Source organism: Balaenoptera ricei, chromosome 13 (genome assembly GCF_028023285.1).
Source record: "Balaenoptera ricei isolate mBalRic1 chromosome 13, mBalRic1.hap2, whole genome shotgun sequence".
Taxonomy (NCBI): Eukaryota; Metazoa; Chordata; class Mammalia; order Artiodactyla; family Balaenopteridae; genus Balaenoptera; species Balaenoptera ricei.
The window spans coordinates 76,427,205-76,444,942 of record NC_082651.1 but is presented as its reverse complement, the minus strand read 5'-3'; the positions used below and the strand labels follow the sequence as shown (position 1 = coordinate 76,444,942).

Below are 17,738 nucleotides of genomic sequence, written 5' to 3'. Positions count from 1 at the left end.
GACTTGTACAGGTACAGAGGCCACGCTTAAGTAACTTACCCCAAGGTCACCTCAGGAGCTGGCTGCATTTTTCTTTCCTTTTATTTGTTTTCTCCCAAGAATCCTTCCAAATTTTTAGAAAATTTGTCAGCCTAGTATTCTGACACTCGACAGCCGTTTGTTATCATTATTTGCTGTAATTAATAGGAATTGTAGGGAGATAGGAAAAGTATCTTCTCTTGTTTATAGAAAATCAGTAGGTTTCAGGGCTTTTAGGTCTTGGTCATTTGGCTCCTCCATAACTGAGCCTCCTCTGGTTCATATTCCTCATCTATTTTGTGATTGTTTGTAGACTGAACCTTGTGCTGAATTTTATGGGAGATTTAGTATTGGGATCTGCCTCAGGACAAAGAGTTTAAGTCAAAGGTGGGCTGATAGCAAAAGGTTCATTTAAATAAATTAATTTGGACAAATAAAGAAGGGACTGAAGGAATCATGTCCATAGGCCTATGATGTTTATAAAATTTAAGTCAGTAACATCTAAACTCCCAGGGGACCTTGCCTATGATAAAATCCACTCACCCTACCCGTGACCCATAGCCCTGCTAACTTTAAAACTCTGCTCGGCCGCAAGTCTGGTGATTCAAAGTACATGCATCCTAGTTAATAGGAGATAAAGAGGTTGTTTCTTTTTGGTTGCCTTTTGTTATAAGATTAGGGATGTACTGGCTTAAAAAAAGAAAAAAATCGATGCATATATGTATATATATGCATATATGTAAGTATATATTTGCATATATATATAAAGGTTGACTCTCAACCTTTCTGCCCTTGGTTTTTCTCTGAAAAAAAAAGGTAGGTTGGACTAGATTTCTGAAACAGTCACTCCAAGCTCTGATAGCTTATGCAAGATGAAGGCTGTAACACTTCTGGGGGTTTGGGTTTGGAATTGGGCTTTTGGTTTTTTTGCCAAATGTTGTTTGGATACCTAAAATTTAAACTTAAGCCACAGAACACAACTTAAAAAGAAGGGCAGAGTACTTTCTTTTTTTCCCTGTATTTCTGATGCCTTTCTGAGTGGCAGCTATAGTAAAGCGGCTAAGAATGATGACTTCGGAGCCAGTTCACTTGAATTCCAATCCCAACTCTCCTATTTACTAATGATTGTGTGACCTTTGGCAAATTATATAACCCCAGTGCCTCTTTCTTCATCAGTAAAATGAGCAAAATAAAATATCTACTTAAAACAGTTGCTGGGGTGTTAAATTTGTCGATATCTATTAGAATAATGCCTGGCACATAGGAAGCCATTAATAAATATTATCTATTATCATCGTCATCATCAACATCATCATCATTTTGTTTTATTGAGGGATAGCCTGATGCTACTGGTAAGTCTTTGGAAGAATTAGTAAAGTCTACAATGCTTTTCTTCAAAGTGTGTCTTCTCTTTCTTTCTGCAGCAAGCTGTGTTCCTCCATGTCAGAATGGAGGGATGTGTCTCCGGCCTCAACTCTGTGTGTGTAAACCAGGGACCAAGGGCAAAGCCTGTGAGACAACAGCTGCCCAGGACACCTCGTCACCAGTCTTTGGAGGGCAGAGTCCTGTGGCTGCTTCCTCCTGGGTCCCTCCTGAGCAAGCAGCAAAGCACACTTCGTCTAAGAAGGCAGACACTCTACCAAGAGTCAGTCCTGTGGCCCAGATGACCTTGACCCTCAAGCCGAAGCCTTCAGTGGGACTCTCCCAGCAGATACATTCTCAGTGAGTGTTTTGAACTTGCCTCCAGCTCAGGAGCGTCTTAAGTTCTCTCTTGGATGCATTGCTTTAAATCACTCTTCTTTTCCTGCACAATTTGCAGAAATCACTTGGATAGCAATGTCCTTCTTTCCTTTTCTTAAGGTTTTACATGTTATGTTTACACATCAAGTGTCTTAAAAATACTTGATATGTGTGTTTAGCCTCTGCAGGGAAGATTTACCATAAGCATTAAGCAAAGCAGTAGTGAGGATTAAGGGGATCAAGGTTGGAAGGGAATAATAAAGGTAGTTGTTTGGTTATGGTGGAGTTGTGAGTTAAACAATTCTCTTTTTTCGAGGTGGGGGGTGCTTTAAAGTTTTTGAAATCATAATTTAAAAAGAGAAACAGTGAGTGTGATTTTTAAAGGTACATGGAAAAGGTAGGAACTCATCTTTCCACAGAGAAGGTATTCAAGTGAAAGTGAGTCCTGGGAAAGAGAATTTCTCCACCTTGGTAGCAGGTTAAGTGTATCTTCTATTAAACACCATGTTTACCTCCCAGTTGCCATGCAGGTCCATTTTTGGTGAATGAGCTTGTGTTTTATTTATGGGAACATGGTTTTTTTTCTTAGCGTTAGGAAGTAAGTGCTATTCTGAACAAAATGAGAACTCTGTAAGGACAGGGTCCTTACACAAATTGTTTCCTTTTAATTAGCTGCTCTACATGGATAACAAGATGCAGAATTACTGCAGCTATCACTTGTCATTTGTCTAGGAATGTAAAATACAGGAAGTTCTTAACTTAAAAATGACCCAGCCGTTCATCTGTAAGTCACTTGCTTGGAATTTTGAATGCTTTCCCCACCAACCCCCCGGGATAGCTTCCACCTGGTGATTAGTATCCCGTCAGCCCACAGAAGTTATTTAATCTGTTACTACAGATGAAATTATCCTAATTTATACTTCCCCTTTCAATAGGCCACCTACTGTCCCTGATGAGTGGGGTTCTGATAACGTTTTCCTTTCTCTTGTTCCCTCCTCAGTCCTCTTCTTTCTTTTTTTCATTTTTTCCCTCTCATTTCTTCTTGCCTCATTCTTCAATTCTACCGTGATAAAGAGATTTGGGAGGCTGTGCTAGAATCTAAGCACTTTGCTGCCCTTTCAACTGGAAAACACATCCTGCAGCCCTCAAGAAGAAGGAATTGTAGTTATAGCCAGTACTTAGTAACTGCTTACTGCATGCCACGTACTGTTTCACATGCTTTGTATGATTATTCATTTATAACTCACAGTGATACCCCATCAGGTAGGTGCCATTACAAACCCCATTTTACAGATGGGGAAACTGAGGTGCAGAGTGCTTAAGTAATGTATTCAAGGTCCACAGTTAATAAGTGAGTAATAAGTGTTAGGATTTAAATAGAGGCAGAATAAGGAGAATACATATTAGGCTTTAAATGGAGGCAGCCAGGCTCCAGCATCCATGCCCTGAAGTGTAAAGGGTGGCAGACTTTCTCTGTAAAGGGCCAGATAGTAACTATTTGTAGCTTTGTGGGACATATGGTTTCTGTTGCAGCTTCTCAATTCTGCTGTCCTTAGCACAAAAGCAGCCATAGACAATGCATAAGCGAATGAGTGTGGGTGCTCTAATAAAACTTTACTGATGGATGTTGAAATTTGAGTTTCATATAAATTTCATGGCACGCAAGATTATTCTTTTGAGTTTTTTTCTCAACCATTTAAAAATGTAAAAATCATTCTTAGCTTATGGGCCATACAGAAACAGCCTGTGTGGGCCAGGTTTGGCCCCTGAAGTGTAGTTTGCTGACCCCTTCTCTAAAGGATAGTAGTGTTTTTTTGTGTCAGAACATGTGTCTTTGAAATAATATAAAGCATTGATTATATCCTAGCTAGACATCTCTCTTCCCGCATTGTTCTGGATCTTAAAAACAAAGAACAATTCTGTGTTGAACTATGCCTTGGCAATCAAGAGTCGGATTACTGTGCATTGCAGTTATTTTTTTCTAGCATTATTACTTACATAAGCTGTGAAGTCATTTACAAGCGACATTATTTATCCTGAATATCACCATCCCCTGTTAGAATTTGACCCTCTATGATGTGCATATATGGATTGTTAGTGACAACCATATGTCAGATGTCAGATAAAGGAGCAACTTTTTCCCCCTCCCCCTTTTTTCTTTTTTTGGTAGCAGCAGTGTAATTTAGACAAGAATGTTGTGAGTCAAAGAGGAGGCTAAGGTTTCAGCTCCAACTTGGCTTTGGGAAAATAAAAGTCATTAGATAATTTGCTTCAGAGACCTCATCTGCTGAATGAAGATGGTTTTTACGATCGCATTGTTATAGGCATGTGTTTATGGGCGTGCCTACTGCGTGCTTTTGGGTGAGGAGAAGAGATGGCCCAAGATGCTAACAATTCTGATGTTTTCCTAATAAACTTTTGTCAGTTGCCCTGTTATCTGGGCACTGCAGGGAGTATTAAGATGTACAAGATCCAATTCTGCTCTTAAGGAGATTTTGAAATGATAGATGAGCTGTCACTTGAGAGGGGTACAAAGGAAGGGGTACAGTTGGCCCACTGATGAATTTAGGTAATGACCCGATCACCTGAAATTTAAACTGTCGAGGATGCACATATGATAGGACCATTTTGGCTTCTTTTGAGAAATGTAACAGTTCTTAAGTTACCTTTTTGTAATATTGCCTACTTTAGGGTGTTTCAAGGTTTGGTTTGGTTTTCGTCTAGTGAAGGAGGAAATTAATTAAGCCTTCTTAAAATGCTTGTAGACATAAAGGCACCTAAAATATCAAAATGTGTAGTTAGTGTTACATCCATTATGTGGCATATGAAATGCTGCAGTCTTGATCATTTATTCAGGTTTTTATTGAGCACATGCTATGTACCATGCATTGTTCTAGGGGCTCAGGATGTAGCACTGAACAACTAAACATAACGTCTGCCTTCCTGGAGCCTACAGTCTGGAAGTGGGGAGACGACTGATGAGTGGTGTAATTAAAACATATGTTAGATTGCGGTAAGTGCTGTGGAGAAAATAAAACTGCAGTAATGGACAGGGAGTGCAGGGTGGGTGTGGGTTGGGAAGGAGTGAGGGCCCTGATGGTTTTAAATAGGCTGTCAGGGAAGGTTCTGCTGAGAAGGTGACATTTAAGCAAAGGCCCGGAGGAGGTGAGGGTGTGAATCATGGAGAAGTGTGGGGCTAGGGCAGAGGCCCCAGCGGGAGCCTGCCTGGGCTGTTTGAGGAATAGCGACTTTAGTAAAACTGTAATGTTAAAACTACACATTTTAGGCAGGTGGGGGTTGGATGAATTGGTTTTACTTTGGCCAAATTGGTTTTAGACAGCTTGGCTTAGAACCAGATACAAAGTTCTCTAGAAAAATCAAAGGAGGGAGCAATTGTTTATAGATTTTGGAGCATTGGGGATGTGGAGGTCTAGGGACGGCTCTGGAGAGTGTCATCTGTGAGCTTGAAAAGATGGTTAAACTTGACCACAAAGAACTGGAGAAGAGCATTTCTAGGAAAAGCAATGATGTGACACCAGAAAGACTGCTTTATTAGTTATCTACTGATGTGTAATAGGTCCCCACAAACTTGGCAGCCTAAAACAATAAACATTTATTGTCTGACAGTCTCTGTGGGTCAGGAATCCAGGAGGTGCTTAGCTGGAAGCTCTGGCTCAGAGTCTCCCATGAGGTTGCAGTCAGCAGGGGTGGCTCGACTGGGGCCAGAGAACCTACTGCCAAGGTGACTCACTGCCATGGCTGTTGGCAGGAGGCTTCACTTCATTTCCGCACAGACCTCTCCACAGAGCTGCCTGAGCACCCTCACAACATGGCTGCTGGCTTCTCCCTGAGCAAGTGATCCTCAAGCCACAGGGCCTTCTCAGTCTTGAAAATGACACACCTTTACCTCTGCCTTATTCTGCTCATTGGAAGCGAGTCACTAAGCTGAGTCCACTCTCAGAGGGACTGTAGTTAATAAGCTGCATTGTTTGAAGAGAGAAATATCAAAGAATTTGTGAACATATTTGAAAATGACCACATTTAGATATTTTGAATGGAACTTGATATAAATGAAGACTAGTGGTAATGAAAGTTTTTAAAGGTTGGTTAAACACCAAGTTAAAGACTAAGATTTCAACAAGACAATTCCAAAAAGACCCAACAAAACAAAATAGAAAAAGTAACGAAGGGGCTTCCCTGGTGGCGCAGTGGTTGAGAATCTGCCTGCCAATGCAGGGGACACGGGTTCAAGCCCTGGTCTGGGAAGATCCCACATGCCGCGGAGCAACTCGGCCCGTGAGCCATAACTACTGAGCCTGCACGTCTGGAGCCTGTGCCCCGCCACAAGAGAGGCCGCGACAGTGAGAGGCCCGCGCACCGCGATGAAGAGTGGCCCCTGCTTGCCGCAACTGGAGAAAGCCCTTACACAGAAACGAAGACCCAACACAGCCAAAAATAAATAAATAAATAAAAATTAAAAAAAAAAAAAAAAAAAAAAAAAAAAAGTAACGAAGGGGGAACCCATAGCTTAAAAGAGGTTTAAACCACAATGTTCATTACAGTTCTATTTACAATAGCCTAGGACATGGAAGCAACCTAAGTGTCCATCAACAGATGAATGGAGAAAGAAGATGTGGCACATATATACAATGGAATATTACTCAGCCATAAAAAGAAACGAAATTGAGTTATTTGTAGTGAGGTGGATGGACCTAGAGTCTGTCATACAGAGTGAAGTAAGTCAGAAAGAGAAAAACAAATACCGTATGTTAACACATACATATATGGAATCTAAAAAAAAAAAAAAAAAAAAGGTCATGAAGAACCTAGGGGCAGGATGGGAATAAAGACGCAGACCTACTAGAGAATGGACCTGAGGATGCAGGGAGGGGGAAGGGTAAGCTGGGACGAAGTGAGAGAGTGGCATGGACATATATACACTACCAAACGTAAAATAGATAGCTAGTGGGAAGCAGCCACGTAGCACAGGGAGATCAGCTCTGTGCTTTGTGACCACCTAGAGGGGTGGGAGGGAGGGAGACGCAAGAGGGAAGAGATATGTGGATATATGTATATGTATAGCTGATTCACTTTGTTATAAAGCAGAAACTAACACACCATTGTAAAGCAATTATACTCCAATAAAGATGTTAAAAAAAAAAGAGGTTTAAGAAACATATTAACCAATCACAATATTTAAATTATGTTTCTCCTGATGCACACACACTGTAAATAAAAGAAAAAAGATAATGATGATAGGACAACCATGAAAATGCTGACATTGATTTGGAAATTTGATGATATAGAAGAATGATTGTTGATTTTGGGGGCTGTGCTGATGACCTTGTAGTTATGTAAGGAAGGGGAATACTATTAAAGTATTTACAGATGACATTGTATGATGTCTGAGCTTTGATTGCAGTTATCCAGTGGGTTGAGGTATAGCGGTAGCAAGATTGGCCATGAGGGGATAGTTATTGAAGCTGGATGATAGGCACACAATTCTTACACAATTCTCTCTACCTTTATGTATTTTTGAAATTTTCTGTAATGAAGAGTCACGAAAAAGAGAAAGTGTCAAGGAGGAAGACTGCTATGATTTTTCTTCTGCCTGGGAGATTAATCTGGCTGCAGCGTCTAAAACGGATTAGGACTAGTGGTAATTGGAGGGTGGCTCTGTAACGGGGGTGGTGGTGCTGGTAACCTAGAGGAAGGACATGAGCTCGGGAGGTGTTGTTAATGAAAGACCTTGGCACCTACTCAAATGTGGGAGGCAAAGAAAAAGAGAATCAGGTACTATCCAGGCGTGGGACTGTGGGCGAAAGGGAGGGCGTGGAGGTCTTTCTATCCTGCTGTCTTCCAACATTTCTTGGTAATAGCATGGATCTCCACGGTCTTTGATGGTGGTTGATACTTGGTGAATGCATGATTTCTGACAGAGCTTTATAGATGAATAGCCAAGATCATCCTCTGTACCCCAGCGGGGACTAAAAGCAAGTGGGTATCAGTGGTACATGCCTGGCCACTTGGTCAGGTACTGGTTTGGAAAGACCTTGGTCAGGGCCTTCTGGCAGTAGTCATTGCTGTAGTTGGTACTTCCATTCATGCTTTCCGTGGAAGTTTATTATTGTGGCGTTCCTTTTTCCAGTTTTCCGGGCCACATCATGGATCCTCCATGAGCTAAAGAAAAGACCAAATGATGCCTTCATCTTCCTGTATACAAATTTTGGCAGTCACTTTTCTCATTCTTTGAACTTTTATGTCCCTTGATAATACTGCATTCCTTAGAAAGTCCATATTAACACTTCAGGTGACTTTCATAATTGCATCCTGTAGATGTTGTTCACGTATAGCTGTCCACATATTCAGCGAAGAATTGCCGCTGTCAGGTCACAGGTGCACCCCCAAGTGTCTGTCTTTAGTCCTATATGTAAAAAGGTGTTAATGCTTATATGTTGTGGCCAGGAGCTCCACAGAGGAGCAAAAATCAGAACTGTTCAGTTTTCCAGAGCTTTTTCATCACCTGTCAGTATCATTTTTCACATGTATGTTGAAGTTTCCCACAAGAATTTGTTTTCAATCCTCAGTGCTGCTCAGTGAGGCTGTTTCAACTTGTGTGAAATGTCTCTCTTTATCCTTGTTAATCATGATGGGTGTTACAGGCGCTGACCATGGACCCATGAGGCAGAGGTCGTAAGGGACATTCTTCAGCTGCTGATGTCTTCTGCTTGTTTAGAGAATGCAGGTGCAAATGACCACTGCTTTGCCAAATGGGGAGCGGTTATCTGTACTGTGTAAGGAGGAGGCACTTTTGCAGGACACAATGTGCCCAGTCACCGCTCTTTGAGCTTGAGAAGGAAGTCTGGTTTCACTCAGGATGTGGATGTCAAGTCTATCTCAAGAGCTCACATGTATCCAGTCTTTTTTCTTCCCTGGTGATGGCTATTTTCATCATTTTATGTTTCAAAGGATGGTGGTTAGTTTCTCTGGAAAAAATAGTTTTTTCCTGTCTCACACCAGTGGAGGGGGCCTGAACTTACCTAATGTCATTGATGTCTTTTCTGTCATCGTCTTCTCAGGGATGGGGTAAAGAGAAAAGAAGCAAGTTAGAAAATGGTCTCTTTTAAAAGACAGGCATAATTCAAATATGTTCTCTGTTGATCAAATGAGCTTATACTACACCAGAGTTTTTCTAACTATAGGGGAGGGCCCTTTAAAATCCACATTGAGATAATGGGTTCCACTTTCAAAGGTCTCGAGAAATGAATACTTCCCATTTACCGCGGGTTGGTTGATAGGAAGTAGCGGCGAGTGATGCCTGTGCCAGGGAGAAGAGGGTGCTACACTGTCTTTATCTCTTTCCAGTTCTTAGCTTCCTGTCTCTGTGGTTGTTTGAACCTTAAAAAAACTGTATGCTATGATATGTACAAGGATGGGAGACTTCGTGGAATGTTCCTTGAAGTATTCTGCTCTCCGGATTAACAACAAAAACAACAACAAATATAAGCTCATTTGCTTTATTTGGACTCTCTCACACTACTCCTAAAGGAAAAAAAAAGCTCATTATAAAACTACACCAACAGGTGCAATTTTAGGGAGACGTTTCAAGCCTTTTGTGCACTAATAGCTGAGGTTGCGACCTTGTCTGAATTTATTAAAGTAGCCAAGGAAATGGTCAGTACTTGAATAGACGGTTTCCCCAAATGATCTCTCAGACTGTGGGGGGCCCTTGCTTAGTGTTGACCCCCCCACTCTGCTGGCCCTCCCCCATGTTTTTCTTCTGTGCTTCCTATACTTAACCATTGTCATCATGCTTACTGCACAATCATCTGTTTTATCTACATAGGTACACAGAGGGGCTACAATAAACGTTTAATACATTTTTGTTGAGTTTTTCCTGGAGAAAAAAATATGAATGTCTAAGTCCCTGTCCAAGGATTGTTTCCTGAATACTGATAGTGCAGGAGTGACCTTATTCTCTTGGAATAATACCGTTCACCTTCATAAAGCCCTGTACATTTGCACAATACTCTGCCTTCCTTGTTGTATTTGCCCAACAAGTCCATAAGATGAAGGTTTTGAGCCTTACTTTATGATGTGGGGTAAAAAAAAAAGGCAAAGTGGTAGAAAGTTGAAGAAAAGGAACTCAATCTGGGGATTTTAGCGTTCATGACACTTTATGGATGCGATGGGAACTAAAAATGTGAACCGATGACTGATTTTATCGTTTTATGTGCATGTTTTTTAAACTTTTGTTTTTAGAAATAGCCTTTAATTCAATATTTTATTAGTCTAACTTTCTAAAAGCCAATTTATTTATTTATTTATTTTTTGGCCTCGCCGCACGGCATGTGGGATTTTAGTCCCCGACCAGGGATTGAACCCACACCCGCTGCATTGGAAGCACAGAGTTTTAACCACTGGACCACCAGGGAAGTCCCCTAAACTTTTTTTAAAAGTAGGAGTTAAATTGAAATTACATACAGAAGAGTAGAGAAATCAGCAGTGCACACGCCTGGTGATTATCCCACACACATGGAACTACCATCCATGTCAAAGAGTAGAACGTTGCCAGCACCACAAAACACCCTTTTTCCTAGATTTGCCCTTTTTCTTCTCCCTAAAGGGAGCCACTATCTTGACTTCTAACACCAGAGATCAGTTCTGTCTGTTTTGAACTATATAGAAATGAATCATACAGCGTGTGTATTTTCACTCACCATTATGTCTGAGATTCATCTGCGTAATTATGTGTGGCTGCAGTTCACATTTACATTCCAGAGATGATTCCATCATATGAGTATACTGCGACTTATCATTTGTTCTGCTCTTGATGGATGTTTGGAATTTTTCCAGTTTTTGGCTCTTATGAAGAATGCCGTGTGCATAGGTATATGTGCAAATTCCAGAAAAAGACCTTTGTGAATCTAAGTCACCAGAAAAACAAGCCCAGCTAGTTATAACAATGTCAGGGTTTGAGAAGGACTTCACAATCCGTTGTGTGAAGTTTGATCATGTTGGTATCTGTTGGCTCTTTGAGGAAAACAGGCACATGAGGGAAGGGATGGGGTGACAGAGTGTGTGAGGAACTGGAAGCAAGGAGCTTTTTCCTCCTGAGCAGGACTTGGCAGGAAGAGTGGACTGTGGAGTTGGGGTGGAGAGGCAGGGGAAGAGTCGGGGAGGTCACTTGGTACCCCATGCTGTCTGCACCCTACTGGGTCCCACAAGGAAGTCTTGGCCAAGAGTGGTTTTGAGATACAACCAGTATCTGACTGGGTTCAAGTTCTGGACAAAGGTATATAAGGAATTATGTGGAAACTCGAAGTTTGTGATTGAAAAGGGCAAGTGCTGGAATAGTTTGCTCTCCAATTTAATTGCTAGAAATCAAGAGGGTGTTTGGTGCAGTATAATAATAATAATAGTTAATATTTACTGAGTGTTTATTCTGTGCCAGGCACTGTTTTAATTACTTCTTGAGTATTATCTCATTTAATGCTCTCAAAGGAATGTGAGATAGACATTTATCATTATTATTATTATCATCCCCATTTCATATGATGAAGCAATTCAGGTGCAGAGGGTTAAATAATTTGCCCAAATGCACTCAGCTAATAAGTGTAGGGTCAAGATTCAAATTTAGGCAGCCTGTGAAGTTAACCTCTGTATACTGTCTCTTACTTTAATGATGTTCTCATTAGTTTCCTATCACTGCTGTAACAAATGACCACAGATTTAGTGACTTCAAACAGTGCAAATTTGTTCTCATAATTCTGGGGTCCGAAGTCTGAAATGGGTCTCACTGGGCTAAAATGATGAAGTTGGCAGGGCTGCCTTCCTTCTGAAGGCTCAAGGGGAGAGCCTGTTTCCTTGCCCTTTCCAGCTTCTAGAGGTTGCCTGCATTCTGTGTCTCGTGGTCCCTTCTCCATTGTCAAAGCTGATAATCTCGGGCTGAGTCCATCTCACTGCCAGTCTCTGGTTCTTTCTTCTGCGTCCCTCTTCTACTTTTAAGGACACTTGTAATGACATTGGACCCACTTGAGTAGTCCAAGATAATTTCCCCATCGCAAGGTAAGCTGATTAGCAGCCTTAATTCCATCTGCAACTTTAATTTCCTTTTGCCACGTAACCTAGCATAGTCAGAGGTTCTGGGGAGTAGGATGTGGACCTCTTTGGGGGGGCTGTTATTCTGGCTACCACAGACTTTTACCAGGGACCCGGTCTTGTCCTGGCAGTCTTCTCTGCTACTCACGAGTGAGCTATAATCAGAAGGGATAGTATTTTTTTTAAATTAATTAATTAATTTATATTTATTTTTGGCTGTGTTGGGTCTTCGTTTCTGTGCGAGGGCTTTCTCTAGTTGCGGCGAGCGGGGGCCACTCTTCATCGCGGTGCGCGGGCCTCTCACCATCGTGGCCTCTCCCGTTGCGGAGCACAGGCTCCAGACGCGCAGGCTCAGTAGTTGTGGTGCACGGGCTTAGTCGCTCCGCAGCATGTGGGATCTTCCCAGACCAGGGCTCAAACCCCTGTCCCCTGCATTGGCAGGCAGATTCTTAACCACTGCGCCACCAGGGAAGCCCGGAAGGGATAGTATTGATAAATAGTCATCACGCTCCTCTTCAGTGAAGAGCAGAGACAGCCCTTATGACTCTTATAATTGTTAGGTTTAAACACTTCACATAGATTTAAGGTCTAAAAATGGCCCCTAGTGTTCTCTGAAATCTTGGGACCAGCACACTCAGCCACTTGTGGTGGATGGAAGGGGGGAAACCAAGAGATCAAGAGCCCAGACATGGCCAGGCACCAGGAGGGGCTGGCTCTCTTCATGCCCTTCGCCTCGTGGAACTAGGGGTTGAAAAGTCAACACCACTTTTGACATATAATGGCCCCACCCACTAGACAAAGTGGCCTGTGGACTCTGCAGCTCTCCTGGGAGGTGGGGCAGTGAGGAAGGGGCGGGCAGACGTGGGGAGGAGTGGGGAGAGGGCTAGGAATATCCCTCCCTTCAACAGTTAGACTGGGGCCCTTGAGTCCGATAAAGTATTTCCCATGTGATTATTCTTCTATGATGAAATAAATCTGTGCACTGAAAGTTGAATTAATTAGTCGTCAGAGCACTTGCTGCAAAGGGACCATAGAACTGGGATTGAAACACACACGAAGCCACTGATAAGCAGTTGGAACAGAACACAGTTTGGCTGACACATGGAACCCATGAGCTTTAGCCTGGCCTGCACGGTCGATGCCAAGCATGAGAATGATTTTTAGGGCCTGACTATGGGTGTTATGCAGATTAAAGTAAAGATTCCTCTTTACATTTGGATATGTTTGGCATTCCATAGATACTGCCTGTAAATCCTTCCAAGGTGCCTTTGGGGTTGCACTAAATCCTCTTTCCTTGTTTTCCTTGGCTTAGGTGTTTGTTTATGTTTGAGAAAAGTGAAGACTAAATTATAAGACTAAATTTTTATAGCAGTTCTCTGCCCTGGAGTTGCCTGGGATTAGGATAAAGAACCTGTAAGACGTGAGTCCTGTGTGAGGGAGGTGACAAGTACACCTCACATAATACAAAATATGCACAAATAGGAAATAAAAATTTGAGTTAAATAACTTGTGTGGTAAATATGCCTACAGTTAGTATATTTTCACTGAGGTTTTCAAGGTTGAGTATAGTTTTTACCTATTTATCTGTTAATCATACTAGAGATGACCTAGCAGAAATAGCTGATCCTAGGGTCCAGAGACAAGAACTTGTAAGTGGAAAGAAAGTCTACTTAAACACTGTGGAGAAGAGAAAGCCTCCATTTGCTAATCCAGGAAAAAATATCTGTCATTTTTCAGGACTGCAGTGTTTGAACAAGATGTTTATGCGTTTATGCAAGATAGCAGGAGGAACCAGCAAGACTGCGTGAAATTAAATTGGATTGGAGATTGTTCCTGTACCCATTAGAGTTTGGGGGGCTTTTCCATGAGTGGAGCAGAAAGGGTCTGACTGTCCCCTGTATGCCAGGTGCTGGGGACTTTATGAAGTTTAGTTCAAACTAGAGGGATCTTTTCAAAATGTGAGTCTTGTTCTGCTCTGCATAAGTGCCTCACTGGCTTCTCAGTGCTCTGAGGATAAGGATGAGTTCTCCACTCCTGGGGATGGGATTCCATGGTCTCCCCTTGCCCAGCCTGTCACCATGTCACAGGCAGCTCCTTGAGTCTGCCCAGCTCCTTCCTGACACATTTTCTCTGTCTGCAGCTACATGTGCCATACATGTTCGTCTTCTCTGTTAACACCTGCTTGTTCCACTGATGTCCGTTTCCTAGGGAAAGCATTCCCTGCTACCCCCCTTACTCCCTGAAAGATGCTTTCCTAACACCATGTCTCCTCACCTCCTCCCTTCATAGCATTCATTTCAATTTCTGTGATCTACTGTACCAAGCACAGTGCTTACTTGGTGAACGGAAAAATGTAGGTGATGTTATGACTGCTCTGAATCGGAAAGTCTGATCACACAGGAATGCGGATATTAACCCATCTTCTAAGCTGCCTCAGTTTCCCCAAAGTAATCAGAGGAGACAAGTTCAATAAATCACTGATCAGAGTAGGCACAAGTTCACTCAGTCATGCCACTCACTATGACAGGACAGTAGTTCAGTCCTGCATCCATCCCATTCTTCTGTGGTACCTCTAGGTGATGATGGGACCTGCTTTCTGTATATCTCTGCATGTTATAGGAACTTGAATTGATTAGATGCCACTTAGTTCTCTGGATATTATCTTCTTGAGGTTGCAGTGCCAAATCTTCTTGCTTCTTACGCTTCCTAGAACGCCTGTAATAGACACAAGGCACATTAACAAGCAAGAAAGTGATAGCAGAGCCCAGGCAGCCAGTCTCTTGGGAAAATTACTGAAACTGACACTATAAATCCAGTTTATGAGCTCGAATTTCCTAGTACTCATGAGTATTTAATTAAATATTAGTTGATTTGAACCTTGATGCAAGATTGGCTCAAGTCTCATAGAAAGCAAACAAGGCCATTCAGGCAGACTTCAATTATTTTTCACTTAGAGTTCATATGATTCCAGAGTGATGTGATTCATGGAGTTATAGCTCTTACCAAAAAAACAGAAGAAATATTTTATCAATATCTTTGAATAGAATTAATCTTGTGTACTTGTCTCTTTTGAAAGTTATTTGAGCATAGCAGAAAATAGAACAAGAATGTATTAGATACAGATTTTTTTTTTTTCATCATCCAAAATTTTCAACCAGCACAGACCATAAAGTTTTTTTTTTTTTTTTTTTAAACTTGCTTAATATATCATAGAATGTATTTTTTGAAAGCATGGTCCCGGAAATTGGGCTGACAAGTTTTTTTTTGTTGTTGTTTGTTTGTTTGTTTGTTTGTTTGTTTTTAATTTATTTATTTATGGCTGTGTTGGGTCTTCGTTTCTGTGCGAGGGCTTTCTCTAGTTGTGGCAAGCGAGGGCCACTCTTCATCGCGGTGCGCGGGCTTCTCATTATCGCGGCCTCTCTTGTTGCGGAGCACAGGCTCCAGACGCGCAGGCTCAGTAGTTGTGGCTCACGGGCCCAGTTGCTCCGCGGCATGTGGGATCTTCCCAGACCAGGGCTCGAACCCGTGTCCCCTGCATTGGCAGGCAGACTCTCAACCACTGCGCCACCAGGGAAGCCCGACCATGACGTTTTACCGCTTAAAGGGGCAAATACCTTACCCAGAGTCACACGGGAAGGTAGCAGCAGAGCTGTGACTTGAACCTGACCTCTTAGTCCATGTTCTTAGTCCTTGCTATCTTTTATATGCCATGGTCTGATTCTTTTTACCATAATACTAAAAAAAAATTTGCACAGTAATTTTGAAGCCCAAAATATAAATTAAAAGGGTGGAGGAGTGAAAAATTTTAGTCATTGCATGAATTCTCAAGTAAACCACTCTTGTTTGACAAAAAGTTGTTTATTTTCAAAACAATCAAGATTCATTTAGTCAAAATGTATTGTTTCATGAAAAAAATGTGACAGTTCATTATAGTAAGTTACCAATGTAGAAGCTGTCCTAAATCTTTAAAAATTAGCTAGTACCTCTGCCACAGATAGCAGAAATTATTTTTTAAAATTCTCATTTTAGGGCTTTATTGACATGGATATCACTTTTATTGCTTTAAAGCGCCGCCTTTTTTTTTGCCTGATGTTGGTGTTTTGGCAAGTCCTGGTATTTGGAGATTTGATGGACAGAATCTAAAGTGAGACATCATTCTTTCTTAATTTGTTCAAAGCCTCTTTATGCAGCAGCTAATCCTTCCTAATTATATTTCTAGGAAGGATGTTCTTAACTCAAACAGGAAGATGACATGGACATTTTGAGGAGATTAGGATGTGCTTTACTTTGAGAAAAGAAATTTGAAAGGAAGCACTCTCTTTTCCATTTCTCATTCCCTGGGCATAAATAACCCTTTTCCTCCTTGACCCTTTGTGGAACTCTTTCTTCCCTCTCTGTTTCTCTTCCATTCCTGTGGCTCCTCCTGGTTTAAGTAAGCTATTTGAAGGAATAAAAAAAAGAAATTCTTAAGAAACTCATTTCCATGTATGAGGCAAGCATTTCACAACTTAATTGGCTTAATGTCTTGAAAGGGGATCTGGGAATCTAAATAGTAGGAAAATGTAGTGTGCGTATATTAGAAATATTTTACTCAAGGTTGAAACACTTTGCAATCTCCTTGATTAATTTCTTTGCTGCAATATTGTTTTGTATTAATTTAATGTAGTGATTTTTATGTGGAAGTAAATATGTTAGTCAGTGACATGTTTATTAGATTGCTTCAGATCCTTAATATTTTGAACAGAGTAAATGTGGTCACTGTCAAATAAGACTTTGATAAATTATAGTCTGTAAAGTCTTAGAGGTTTTGAATATTCCTATGAAGTATGATATTATCACATGCTCACGGAATAATTTCAATTTGTTCTTCTTAGTTTTTTTTAATTGAGGTAGAACATTTTCCACATTTATTAGCCCTTTGTATTTTTATGTGGATAATCTATTTACATTCTTTGCCTCATTTAAATTACATGTAATTTATATTACATGTTGTTATAATTATTTATTTTTTAATTTGTAAGAGCTCTTTTCATATTAAAGATCCCTTTGTTAAACATTTCAAGAACTCTCAAAGGGGGAAGAAGCCCTTGTATGCAAAGAATGTTATTAGTATTTATTGAATCTTTTTATATCCCCATTTGGAAGAAACTTCTTAAATTGGACTTCTGAAAAATCCCACTTGCACATGAGGACAAGAATGCAATCTATGACTCATTGGGTAATTTATTTCGTAATTCTTCTGTCCTATAAGGGGCTTGTTGATTGACACAGGCAGACATCTTTAGGTTCTCCTGAACCGTCTACAACTTTCCAAGCCTAAATAGTTCTCAGGCATTTTGAACTGGTTGCCTTAACCCAGGCTCACCTTAATGAAGTTAGAAGCTCTGTTCTCCTCACCTCCACAATCCAAAATTTTAATTTACTATAGTTGATTCATTCAGTCTGTAGACAAATGTTTATTGAGTGCCAACCATGTGCCAGGTAATGTTCTAGGCACTCCAGTTGGAGGGATCAGGCTAAAATGCCTGATAAATAGTTAATAATATAGGATAATACCCAGCTGACTGGTAAATTATAAATTCAAGCGAAGAATCAGGAAAGGGGCCATCAGTGGGGACAGGAGTAAAGGAAAACATACTAGAATCTGGAGGACTTAGAAAAGTGAAGGAGAAGCTGGCCTTTAAGTAAAGGCAGTAACAAGATAGAAGATATGGTGGGAATGAGTCTCCTGTTTCCATAGGACAGGTGGGAGATTAATCTCATGAGGGGGCATTGAAGAAGAGTAGGAAATGAGATAGGTTGGGTAGATTCAGATTATAGAAAGCCCTGACAATCGGGGAGAGGATCTTTGAGTGTTGAGAAATGAGAGATATCACTAA

General features: G+C 41.1%; 1 protein-coding gene across 6 annotated transcripts in view; it reads left to right on the top strand.

Moving 5' to 3' along the window:
* Positions 1 to 17,738, top strand: part of LTBP1 (latent transforming growth factor beta binding protein 1) — a 427,484-nt gene that overhangs the window by 54,145 nt on the left and 355,601 nt on the right. For all 6 annotated transcript variants that reach the window (XM_059943619.1, XM_059943615.1, XM_059943620.1 and 3 more), the window contains exon 3: positions 1,443 to 1,740. In XM_059943619.1, the coding sequence (XP_059799602.1) occupies positions 1,443 to 1,740 (298 nt within the window). The remainder of the gene's footprint in view (positions 1 to 1,442; positions 1,741 to 17,738) is intronic.